The sequence below is a fragment of the Pezoporus wallicus genome, unplaced genomic scaffold (assembly GCF_028554395.1).
Source record: "Pezoporus wallicus isolate ANWC-B61680 ecotype Strahan unplaced genomic scaffold, APGP_CSIRO_Pwel_v1 contig_8856, whole genome shotgun sequence".
Lineage (NCBI taxonomy): Eukaryota > Metazoa > Chordata > Aves > Psittaciformes > Psittacidae > Pezoporus > Pezoporus wallicus.
Window position 1 is genome coordinate 142,027 of NW_026635662.1, and position 13,172 is coordinate 155,198.

At 39.5% G+C, this 13,172-nt stretch overlaps 1 protein-coding gene across 2 annotated transcripts; it reads right to left on the bottom strand.

Annotated features, from left to right (window-relative positions):
- Positions 1–388: 388 nt before the first annotated feature.
- Positions 389–9,828, bottom strand: RNFT1 (ring finger protein, transmembrane 1). Of its 2 annotated transcripts, none has more exons than XM_057397251.1 (9): positions 9,705–9,828; positions 7,392–7,810; positions 6,980–7,056; positions 6,261–6,361; positions 5,469–5,622; positions 3,638–3,796; positions 2,446–2,511; positions 1,528–1,629; positions 389–1,334 (listed from the first exon to the last, which is right to left on the bottom strand). In XM_057397251.1, exons 1-9 carry the CDS (start codon positions 9,707–9,709, stop codon positions 1,200–1,202), a joined length of 1,218 nt encoding a protein of 405 aa, XP_057253234.1. In that variant the 5' UTR covers positions 9,710–9,828; the 3' UTR covers positions 389–1,199. The 2 variants fall into 2 exon arrangements, with proteins under 2 accessions (XP_057253234.1, XP_057253235.1); XM_057397252.1 differs by having other exon boundaries at positions 7,392–7,836; positions 9,705–9,806.
- Between the last annotated feature and the right edge of the window lie 3,344 nt (positions 9,829–13,172).

Genomic DNA, 13,172 nt, shown 5'->3' on the forward strand with positions numbered 1-13,172 from the left:
GTCTCTAACTTTTTAATTGTAGGGTTGTGGGTTTTTTTTTCCCAAATTTACAAGTTCCATAAAGCTATTAAGACATGCTCAAGTAAATGGCAACTCAGTTTAACTTTGCTGTAACAATAATTTGAGTGGTTTTTTTTCAGTTTTAGCTGAATAGCAAGGTGAAAAAAGACAAGTAGGAAAAAAAGGGAGATTTTATCTAACTTAGCTCTACAATTAGCATAAAGACTAGTCATGAATAAGTTGTAGCATTTGGATGGTTTTTGTTTTTCAGAGACATTAGTTTAACAGGAAAAGTATAGCTAGCAGTGAGCTGTTCTGTGCTTAGGTGTAGGGTCATACTTAAAACCGTAATGAATCTTACTTCTTTATTCAACATGCACCAAACGAATAGATTTAAATGCATTTATTCTCTCTGATTTTTATGCATACTACAAATTGCAAATATAGTATAAAATAGGTTCTCCCCTGTAAGAAAATCTGGTTCCTGTTACAACAAAAATATAGTATTAAGGATTTGTTTTAAAAATATCAACTTTGTAAAATGTTAAGTAAAAAACTACCAATAGTGGTTGGTTTCTCTATTGAGCCAAAGATCCATTAGAAGCCTACAAGAACCTAAAGGGGAAAAGTCTTATGGCTTATCTCCAGGTACAGTGAGAAATAGTTGCTGTTACAAGTGCATGAATAAGAAGCTCATTTCTCTCATCAGTTGGGCGAGCATTAAAGGATCTTTAATGCAAAAAGTGACAAGTAGCTCTAATTCTCACTGTAGTCCAGAGTACAAAATTTACTCATTAGCTTAATAAAATTGGTAGGTCAACCTTTTGATTTGAGTCATGTTAGAAAGGTAAATACAATTCAGTACAATGTGGAACTCTACTGAAAACTTTTAAGATAAAATGTTGCATTAAGAAGCTGCTACAAGAAATAACGCAGCATTTTTTCAAGGACTTGTTTCCTACAAGCATCACAAGAGAAGCAATGCCGACTTCTGTGCATCCAGTCTGTAAACTTACTTTTCTTATGCTTAAGGTCAAGTTAACGTTTTCTGTGCGGTTTTAAGTACCAGAACGTTTCATAGAAGCATGTTATCTAGAATTTGGGAACTCGTTCCTTCTGCCACCTACAGTTTATCTGCAGTAAACTGAAAAACCTTGGCTTGAACAAACAAATGGCAAACCAAGTTGTTTCAACATGCTTTAGAAAATCTGTAGATGCATAGATGTAGCTCCATCCTTCCACTTGTTAACATGGTCTGCAATAACAGTTCTGCAGAGTGGACACGTTTTTTCTCTATTAAACCATAAAGAGATGCATTCTTCACAAAATGTGTGCTGTAATGAAAAGAATGAGAACTTAGAGCTTCTAAGCTCTTCCATTTATAAGATGGTATATAATTTGCATAGCCTAATTTCTAAAAATAATCAGAAGACACACACTCACTAATCTAACTTCATGTTGGTGGGTTTACCAGCTGGTTAAAGTAATTTTAAGTTTGCAACAAATAATTCTCATAGTGTGTATTACCTGGCAGATAAGCAGAATAGGCTTCTGAAATTCAGCTTGGCAGATTGAACAAATGTCATCCGATTCAGAGCACTGTCTCTTGCTAGCTGTCACCCCATAGTGCTGTAAAACAAGGGATTTTAGTTAATAGAGAGAGAAAAAAAGCCAAAACAAAACAGAGAAATACCAGGACAGAAAGGTATTGGGAATAAGGGCTGCTGTGTCAGGAAAACTATTCAGTCCTTACTCAGCGAGATGTTGCTGTGGTTTTTAATAGTTGCCTTGGGGCCTAAAGCTTATCTGCTCCTACATACCATGCTGTCCAGTTAGTATCTTCCCCTGATCACAGTTACTGGATAAGCCACACATTTATTTTGACAGTGTCCTCTAAGCAAAATTCTGTGGTAAGTTCCAATTTGATCAAGATAGCACTTAGAAAATGAGGAGTGCTTTATTGTTCTTGAAGTTCAATGAAACTGTGCTCCAAAACCTTCTACGCATTTTACGACATGAACAGCAGGCTCTAAACAGTATGTCTGCTACAGAGAAAGATTATCTAGAAACTTAGAATTCCAACAAGTTACTTGCATGTCAGTTATTTTGGCAAGCTTCAATTATGACCGTATTTCAGCATAAAGCTGTCTGCATCCAACCAAAGTTTATTCCAGTTAAAAAGCAGGAAGAGGGACAAAAAGGGTATGTTATTACACGTACATTTATCTGAAGACATATGCAGAATAGATCTGGGGAATAAGGGGTGTTGTTCAAATGACAATGTAATCATGCAGTAAAGGAATTCAGACTGTAAAATGGGAGAATAAGTATGCAGGGTGGCTTTACTTTTAAAATGCAGTTGTCTATTGCTAGAACAGAAAGTAATACAGGAATGAGGTTATTCATTGGGTTTATTGTTTTGTCATAAGAGAATTCAGTACTCACTGGTCGTGTGAAAAATATCCGTAAGACCTGCCTGAAGTTTCTCAATTGTCCAAAAAAGCTCAAAAGCTGAAATGAGAAAGAAAACTTGAGTTACATGTAGTATTTTTCTCTGTGAACTAAAAAGCTTTGAAGCTTTTGTGCAGACTCTAACATCAGAAGTCTTGCTGCTAGTTTGATGCTGGCAGGATCATAAGCAAAGCTATAGTTCAGACTGACCTTATTTAATTGCTTAATATGTAACCAAACTAAGAATTTACCCCGCAGGTTTTTTCCTCAGTAGGTGTCTGTTCTTCAAAAGAAAAGTAGTGTTGATGTTCTAAAAGGAAGCATGCAAGTGCAAGTCTATCAGCATTATGGTTATATACACAATAGTCTTCAGACTTGTAATAATTAAGATACCTTAGTATCATTTTTCATGTTCAAAGCCAAACTTGTGCCAAGTCCGGTTACACTTGGGGCAGATCAACTCTCTAGTGAAGTAGACAGCCAGTATGAACATTTATGTTTAACTTCTTTAGCATCACAACAGGTCTATCCAGCAGAGAGAAAAATCTAGTTTCCTGTAAAATGTTCATTCTTCTAGCCGTGAATTTTCTCTTTATTTTTGCAGGCTCTTTTCCTCAATATCTGGTAACAGCATCTGATGTGAGGGGACCTATAGTAACAGTGTTCTTTGCTATGCAACCCAAATCCATTCCCAGAACAGGTGCAGGAAAAAGATGATTTGGTCTCTTGAGCCAGTTTTCCTATCAGTTTTGGAAAGCTGTATCACTTAAACTAAAGCATCAACTTCACTGTAGTGACAGGACAAGGGGTAACAGGTTAAAACTTAAACAGGGGAAGTTTAGCTTGGATATAAGGAGGAAATTCTTTCCTGTTAGGGTGGTGAGGCACTGGAATGGGTTGCCCAGGGAGGTTGTGAATGCTCCAGCCCTGGCAGTGTTCAAGGCCAGGTTGGATGAAGCTTTGGATGACATGGTTTAGCGTGAGGTGTCCCTGCCCATGGCAGGGGGGTTGGAACTGGATGATCTTAAGGTCCTTTCCAACCCTAACCATTCTATGATTCTACGATTCTAACTTGAAAATCAGTTCAAACACAAGGAAGCTTTCAGAAATGTGGTAGTTCATGCATCTCTAACTCGCTGTAATAATTACTGCAAAACACTTTAAGAGGAATATAAAGCTTACGTACTTTTAGGATGAGGTAGAGAAGGCCCAGCAATATCTCAAGGGTCCATCCTAGTACACCGTCTAGCTCCCCATAGCCAATAAGATAACGGAACCAAACTGGTATGGGGACAAACATACGGTAATACTGGCAGAGTTCTTCTAACAGCATGTACCAGTAGCCCTAAGCAAGACATGCAAAAGAATCACTTAAGATTTAAAACACAAAGGATTTTTAAAATAGAGAAGTGACACATTGTTATACTTTGAAGTAACTTCCTGTTGTATTATCTTGAAAAAACTAAATATGGAGCATGAAAAAGAATTATGACCAGATGATAAGTCTCACCACAGTTGTACAAATACAATAACACGCCTGTTGTACTGCAGAAAATCAAATTAATAGGCTAAAATAGGATGGCTTGTCAGATGCCTTCCTGCTTTGCAATACTATCAGTCTTACTTACATAAGCATTAATAAATAAAAGTTACATGAAAAGGGAAAATAAGACAAATCCAGTCCCATAGATCAGCTTTTCATTAGCAGTCATGTCCTGCACTCAGGATTAAAGCATGTGAGTAAGGCCCATTCTTTTATCAACAAATACAAACTGTTTTCCTGTAAGTATTAGTTCATGCCTCTGTAAGAAGCCTTATCTTGAGATGATTAACTCCTATATAGGATGGGATGATAAGAAAACTGGGGGGCCAGAAACGAAACAGAGGGTAGCTGGATGGAACAGGTAAAGAGTGTTCAGTGACAGCCTAAAAATTACTGAATAACAACTCCAAAGCACAGGTGTCCTGCATAGGGCTCTGCGTGTGTGCATGTATAATCACAGGTATTTAGCTTAGCTCTTACCTTATTTCCTTACATTTGTCTTTAAAACTGTATTTATAACAGGCAAGAAGTGCTCTTTCTACAATGTACACTGGATAATGCCACAATTTGCCACTATTGATCAGATTTCTTCTTTAATCTAGACAATGGCAGTTTAGGTCACAGTTGGTGTAACAGAATTTTCAACAACTACTTTTTAGATGTTACATCAGTAGCTGTAGGAAAAACCCCTAGATAGGTTGATTATAAGTCAGTATTTAGAGAAAGCAGTTGTACCTGAGAAAAACTTGTTCTGGTACATTTTGCAAGAGAAAAACCTACCAAAGCATCCTGTTCAAATGCTGCCACATATGAACTGTGCTTTTTAGTCTCTATCTTTTTTTTTTTTTTAAACCAGTACTAGCATTTGATATTTTGACATAAATTTTAATTGCTTTTGCCTCTTTCAGGAAGCAGATAAAAATAAACACCCCACCAACCAGTGCAGGCTTCTGTGAAAATGATTAAACTTCACTAGTTCAAGGAATTAAGCTACGAATCAAATTAACTGATCTGACACAACTATTGCTTCATTTATTAACAGAAGAAAATACAGCATTATTTTTGAAGACAGAAAACCAGCTGTTTGCATGCACAGATCTTAACGTCTTCCCACGTCAGTTACTGTCACGCACATAAAAAATTTACTGTGCTTCAGCTGCAACTGCCTCTCCACACACTCTTACACTGCAGCAAATAAAAGGTTTCCACATTGCCCCCCACTTAGAGACAGAAATAAACCCGTTTATTCGATGACATAATGCAAGCAGTTGTTTCAGATCAGACTGTAAACCTTCCTTAGCACCAAGCAGGGAAGAACCTGAAATCCACAGGGTTTTCTTGCCCACAGTGTGGTGATGGATTATATACAGACCTTTAATTAAAAAGACTTTTATCTAGGTAGCTTTTAATAATTAGCTAATTTTACCTTAAAAGAATCTTCATAAGGAAGCAAAAATACAGCTTGTTTCCTTACCTTAGATTTAAAGGACATCATGAAAGAAGGCACCAAGAGAATAATGCACTTGAAGCCCATGAAGAGGAATTTCAGAATGAAGTCTGTGACTCCCACAATCCAGAGTACCTCCCAGAAGTTCATAAAATCCACAGTAGGGTTTAAGAAGATTAAGCTACAAGGGAAGTATCAGAAGTTACTGGAACACCCTATTTAGAGGAAAGCAAAACCAGAGATTATCCCAGCAGGTTTAATTATAAAAGAAAACCTGGTTTACACAGAGGGAAAACACTTGCTAACAAAATGAACTCTTCATTGTAAATTATCATTCATGATATCTGACAAGCTGTCAATTTTTGAACCTTCCTTCCCTTACCTTCATCACTACCCCCATCCTCTAGAGACAGGCTTGCTTTCTCACTGCAGCAATACAGCCTCTGGCTGATTTACAGCCAAGACTGTAGTCACAGAATAGTAAGGGGAAAAAAATAAATTGGAGGCATAAGCTCCACAGATCCCTAGAATGCCATATTCAGTACTGCAAAGGCAAGCTTGCAGGGTCAAAGCTGGGAATAAACCCAGGTACATTCCTCATGGTACAGCTGTGCCATAAGTTGCTTATGGGGTCTAGCAAATTCCAGCATACTGCTTTTAAGGACAGCACGTGTTCAGCTGGACAGAAGAGGAATGGAGATTAATTGTGGCATTGGTTTCTCCTTCATTTTAAAGAAAAACAGCAGCAGCCCTGATAAAATGTTCCCAGTTAATATTTAATTTTGAGTGATTTATGATGTGAGACATTCCTTTGCTTACCTGTAATACAGTGACTGAGAATGAAACGTGTAATACAAGAGGAGGGATGATCCAGTTAAGTATACTAGTAACCAAGCACATTGCAACTTGGAGCACCGTTCCTGTAAGGTAATTGTAAAGACGTATTACAGTCCTTATCTCAGTATCAGTGTCTTAAATGTATCTCCAAAGCACTAAGTCTGTTGTACCTGAACAGTTATTACTAGAGGATTTTCTCTCTAGTGGGTTTAGGCCAAACAAAACAGAACTCAGTGGAAAGGTAAAACAGTTATTTCGGTTTTCAATGTAATGATTTCTATGTGTATCAAGTTTTTTTCTAAAAACACAACCAAAACCCACCCCACTCTAAAGAAACAGCAGATTTTTCTTTGGGAGTGAACAGAGACAGCTGAAAGCTTTAACTTCCACCTGCTGTTCAGTTCCATAAATATATTTAAGAAGTTCTTCCATGAATTCCAAAAAACTTTTATCAGTTGAAGTGATTTCAATATTCAAAGTCAGAGAAAGGAAAAAACCCTTGTTTTGAATTTTGCAAGCCTTACTTATCTGAGCAGTTCTACCCTATACAGAGGCATTGAAACTTAACTTCCATCTTGAAACCCTGACACCTAATAGTCTTCGGTAAATTAACCAGTATCTCCACTCACATTTCTTTCAAAAATTGATGGATAAAGGTCTTGGTTAAGTTACAGAATTTTGTTGTATAGGGTGATACTTACTCTTAGAAAAACCTGATTTACTATGCTTTTGTTTGCATACACATAAGTTGTTAGAAGCCCAATTCCAAGAGAAATGCCTATTAGGAAAAAAGGGTCAGTTATACACAAAAAAAAAAAAAAAAGAAAGAAGAAAAATACAGAACTGGGTTATAAAACCAGCCACTTCTAATACATCTTTGTAATTACAATTAATAGCTCAGGCTGTCAAGCCAGAATAATTATGCACATTGTACATGTGCCAGCAAAGGAAACAGAAGCCACTGAAATGTAGTTAGTAAATCTCTCTTTCTGATAAAGCAAATAAAAATAAAGCTAAAAATAAATTGCATTATATTTTAGGCATGGTTATTAGTGTATCTCTTGAGGGGGGAGGAGGGTCTGTTCCTTCAGACCTTATTTTGTTATACTCTACCAATTATATGCTGCATGACCAATTTGACACACAGAATCAAGATATACGGCAGACTTTTGTGCAGCCACTGGAGCAGGTATTTGAGCTCCGAGAGGGAGCTGCTGCTGTGTTCCTCTGTGTCTGGAGCAGTATCATCGAGTCCCCCTGCTTCGCCGTGGGCATGTCTATGGGAGCGACTATGGGAACCTGGCCTTGAATGCTGGGAATTCGCATTTTCTCTGGCTTCTCCCACAGCAGAGTTCAGCTGTATGCGAATGTCTCCACTATGATGGCACGAGCTCTCTCCCGACAACCTCACTGCGTGGGTGCTCTGAGGAGATGAAGAGTCATCGCCGCTCCCTTGGATGTTGTGGAGATGACTGCAGTTTGGTTGCATGGTGGGATTTTTTTTCTGGTACAGATTCCTGCTATTTTGTCTCCTAAAGTGGGATATTAAAAGTCACAGCTGAAGGAAGAGAGTAGTTCAGGGGAAAAAAAAACAACAACAAAACAAAGCAAAAAACACCCCAACAAAACTGAAACCCCAACACAAATACAATAGTGAAGTAAAGATTCATTTTGTCCTGAAAGCTGGTGTGCTGGCTTTGCACCCTGTCTGCACGGGGCGACTTTCTGTGTGCCATATAAAATTATTTCCTTTTTCTCACGTGCAGATTTTCTAGCCTGGCTGCCTTAGTAGAATTTAAAGTTGCTTCAATGCAAATCAGAAGAGCAAAAGCTGCTGAACAGGAGACCAGCACTAGCTTGTACAAAAGAGATCTTAGAAGTGCTGCATGATTTCACAAAAATAGTAACAGTAATAGGCCAAAGAAGAAGCAAACAATGATGGGAAGGAAGCAAAGAGTACATTTACATGTGCCCATAAAATAGTAAGCATTTGTTCTGACAAGCCTAGTCAAAAGCCAGTGCATGCTCAAAATTGAGGGCCATTATGAGATTAATGAGATTATCCTGTCTGGGTAAGTGAGCAGAACCAGGTTAGTCCATTTTGTAAGAAGCATTTAAAAGAGCCTGGACCATATGGTCTAGGTGAAAAGACTTGCAGCCCACAAGCCATAAGCTAACAGCGAGACCACCCAGATGAGGTCTTATTTATCTTTCCTTTGGCATCTTTCTGTTGTCCTCCTGGGCAGCTTTTCACTTGTGTGTCAGTCTTAACATTGGTCAAATAGTGTTAGATCTACACCTCTGGACTGGTTTGACATCAGAGTAATGATTTTGCAGAATGCTCTGAAGTGAAATTTAGCACAATACTTGTAACTACAGAATAGTATTATTAGGAAACATTAGGAATTTTCTTACAATCCTTTTTCTGTGATTCAAACTCTTTCGGATTCCTCTTTGAAATTACTTTTTTCCAAAGCTCAGTGTACATACACAGCTAGTTCCACTGGGGATACAGAAAGGTTAAAACAAAATTGGCTTTGTGCTGTGAAAAGTTCTTAATATATTAAACCCAGAATTCTTAAGCCTTTAAAGGGGGATTTTATTAGAAGAGTAAATTGCATCAATTTAAATAATATATGAATACGGACACTTTACTAACACTGAGAAGTGCAGCTGCTACTACTTTATTTCTGTTGGTCAAAGATTACATCACACTTAAGTCCAACCAAAACTCATGTTCTGTCATTTTATGCACATGAATAAAGCCAACAAGCTGGAGACAGTACTGACTTGCGTGAGCAGCATCACTAAGAGTGTCTGCAGGACCAGACCACGAACGCTCTCTTTAAAAGGAGGGGAATTACATGCCTCACTAGCAGCCTTCAGTTAGCATTTTAGGGTCTGCTTCTGCAAAACCTTGACAGGTCGCTGTTAAGGCAGCGATCCCATTGTTCGAGTGGCTCAGCTTCCCTTGGCACCCTGCCTAACAAACTTTCAAGTAACGAAGTTAATAAACGGGATTTCAAAGCGAAAGAAACCCGCACCCAGCTCCCAGGGTTCCTCCCCCTCCCCTAATTAGAGGAAATTAGGTCCTTGATAAAAAGGCTCTTTCCCTCCACCGTTCCCCGTTTCTCCCTGGGCCGCCGTCTCCCATCGCACCCGGACGGACTCGTTCCCGCTGGGCCGCGGCGGCCTCGCCCGCTCCCCTCACGGGGCCGCGCCGCGGCCGGATCCCGCCGCCACCCTCCTGTGATGCCGCTGACGGAGCGCCGGGGGTCCCCGCCGGCCTCCACGGAAGCCCCGGCGTAGAGAAGGGGTGACCCTGGTGGGGCATCCCCGGTTCCTCGCCCCGTCCCAGGTTGTGAGGGGGAGCGGCCGCCGGCAGCCCTTGTCCCGCCCTCCCCTGCATGGGCCTGGCAGCGGTACCTCATCAGGCGGCCGGCGCCTTCCGCCCGGTGCCACTGCCCAGGCCGCGGCCGTCCGCCTCCTCCATCGCTGCTGCTGAGGCCGAGTGGGTGGGACAGGGAGGAAGAGGAGGAGCCGTGCGGGGAGGAGGAGGAGGAAGGCATCGAGCTGGGTGTTGCTCTGGCAACTGGCGACCGCGGGTTCTTGAGGCCTTCGCCTCATGAGGGGTCGGGGCACCGGGAGGCTGTGATGGAAGCTCGCCTCAGGAGCGGGGACAGGCAGCGGCCCGGGCCCCCCAAATGGCGAGTAGGGGGCAGTGGTTAATTGAGGTTTGAAGCCTCAATTAAAATTAATCTGGGAAGGCAATAATAATGAAGGAAATTAAGGAGTTATATAAACATATGTATGTACTGCACTATTATTACTTCTTGGTGGCTATTAGTGCTCACTGCAGGGATGTCCTGCTGTCTGGAAATTGGCTTTGCCACCAAGGAAACCTGAGGAAAATGCTACCCTAGTTAATGATGCTGTAGCTTTTAGGAGAAGCTTACAATTAAATAGATACAGTTTTTTCTTTCAAAATATGCTCTTGAATAATTTAATTTGCATCCAGAAAGGGCATCTGTTTTCCTTGGCTCAGATATTGTTCTAAAAGTGTTTAGGTATGCGGCTCATGCAGAGACTGGTGCCTAATATCTGAGCAGTTCTGAAGATCTGTCCTGGGTTGTTTCAGGTTAAACCAGCAATACTGTGTTAATTCAGAATTTTAAACACAGAACTCTGCAGGGTCAGTAACCCTGGGAGAGGGAAAGGATGGGCACACAGACACCAGAGCCCATGAGGTGAAGAGCTAAATGGCCTGGTGTTTAGTAACACCTAGCAGCTAACACTAAACCTTCTCTTTTATACTTGAGGGAGAAGCTGGAAACACTGGACCCGTCTCTGTGTTTGTTGGAGGTAGGTTTCAAGGAAACGTCCCCAACAATTTTTTTTTACTTTTATGATGTTTTGGGAATATGTGTCTAGAACTTATTGACTGGAAATTGAGGCCTTGTACCCTCTGCATTTCACTTGGGCTGTGGCTGATGTACTGGAAGAAGCCTAGGCTAGTCACTGCAGATACACTTATGTGTTAAACCCACAAGCCTCCTGTTCCTGTAGGCCCTCTGGACTCAGAAGTCCTAATTTGTGTGGTACTCCTGCTCAGTTATTGCAATACTACTCAGTAGCAGCACCAATGCAGATTTCAGATGCTCGGCTGGAAGCACTCTGAAGAATTACATGGCTCTATCCCCATCCTTCCAAGGATAACACAAAACTGGACAATGTGAAAAATCTTAATTTGATTTGCAAATCAGGAAAAGCAATGATAAATCTTTTATTTTTAAATAGAAGTTTATAGTTGGAAATTATGCTTGCCTTCTGTGCATCACTTGGAAGTGTATAAATATAAAAGCCTTGTTCAGCTGTTTCTCTTTTGTAATTATAAAATTTATTAAAGTACAAATGTAGTTTTAAATCAAAGTTTTTTTTAAGCTGTTTCTCATTGTTGCATGCACTGGAAATACGAAATTAATTCATGGCAACTTATTAATCGATAATGTTTCTCATGCAGGTCATTTGCTGAGTTATCTCCAATTCACAGTTCATTAGAAGGTATGTAACTCCTCAGTGATGTTGTTATTTAACAGGTATGTTTTCATTGTTATTAATGACCTCTGGATTTACCAGCTCCTGACACAAGACAGATTTCAGAGATGCTTAACATGGAATAGAAAATCTTTTCCCATGGGTATTGCTCACATTAGGTCATGTAATACCTAGTAATAAATTTACTATTTTGTATTTCGTAGTCTCCTCCAAGGATGCCCATAAATTTCATACAGAGCTGAATTCATGTCCAACCCTCTTTTCAGGTGTATATGTACCTATATATAGAGATAGATAGACACAATCTTCATGTTTTGTTCCTCCCAATAAACTGTATTATTTTTCATCAGGTGTGGAAGGAACCAGTCTTTTAAAATTAGATGCACAGTATACATCTGTGGTGAAATTTAAAGGAACTGCTCTCAGATACATGGGAAGGAATTGTAGCTAATGATATGATAAAAAATTGTTTTGTTTCAAGAGCCTGTAAAATAGCAGAATGTCCTGAATATTCAAAGGCTTTCATGGTTGTCGTCATTCCACAGAAAATGTTACTTGGGTATGGAAGACTTTTGCAAAATTAGGAGGGTTTAGTTTAAACTGAGGATTTTAAAGTCTTGCCAAGAGGCTCAAATGACCTTTGAAATAGGAATGCTTCCTGAGCTCAGTCAGGATGCTCAGTCTTTTTAAAACTAGCTCCTGCAATTATTTGCAAATGCAGCTTTACTTCAGTTTGATTTCTGAGCACAAGAAAACAGCTCTTGTCCTCCCATACTTAAGGCACTGAATAATAGAGACCAGTTTTGAAAACTCAGCACTGGAGCCATGGCAGAGGACCCTGAATTCTGCTGTTGAACTCTGACCATGTAAGCTGTGTCGGGCAGACTTGCAAAGAATTGGAACCAGATATTTTTGTAATGCAATGACATCATCTTGTTCCCTGAGGTTTCCAGAAATCTTACTTGCTGTGTACAGCAGTGTGCTCATTTCAGTTAAGTCATTCTAAACTGAGAGTAGTTCCTTCCACTGAAATGGGGTCATATAATTGTTTTAAAACCGGTGAATTAGAACCTGGAGTCTTGGGGTTTGTGTATATATAGAGCCTTGAATGAAAATGAGATAGCAGAGCCACAAACGGCAGTTGTAATTTTTGCTTGCTTCACAGGAGGGTGCTCAGCCTCTGTCTTTATGGGCAAGGAAGAGCAATTCCCAGGGTCATTAGAAAGAAGTGGAGAAGCTGTTTTCTTAACTGGTCTATTCATGTAGTGACATTGAAGGCTCTGTTAAATGCAATTACTCAAAAAAATACTCAGCTGTTAAAGAATTTTAGGTGTGTGTTAATTGCTGTTGGAAGACCATTACAAGAGTATTTAGGTCAGAGATGTACTTTAATGATCATCCACTGTGTAAGACATTGGTATTCTCTAATGGGTGTGCCTAAAGGTGCCAGAGTTTTTAATAGAATCTTTGAAGTTTGTCAAAATTGGTTTTTTCCAATCTAATGTGTTAATCTCAATGTGTGAATTGTGTGAATCCTTCTATTGAATAATGACTTCTCATGTATATAAAAACCTAGCCCAAGTGGGTTGACAGGGAAGGGGTGGATGAGTTTGTTAATTTATGCTTGATCTCTAGTACCTCTTTGTTTATATCCTTAATTATTCTTTATTTTCCGTGGTACATAGTAATATATTTTAAGTTCAAAAACCAAAGTAATGTTCTACCATAACTAATAAAATTGAAGTGTTTAAAAGTTATATTTGTTTATTAATTTGGGTTAGTGTTTAATAGTGTTCAACTCACAGAAGAAAAAAGTCTGTCTTCATAATTAGTAAGAAG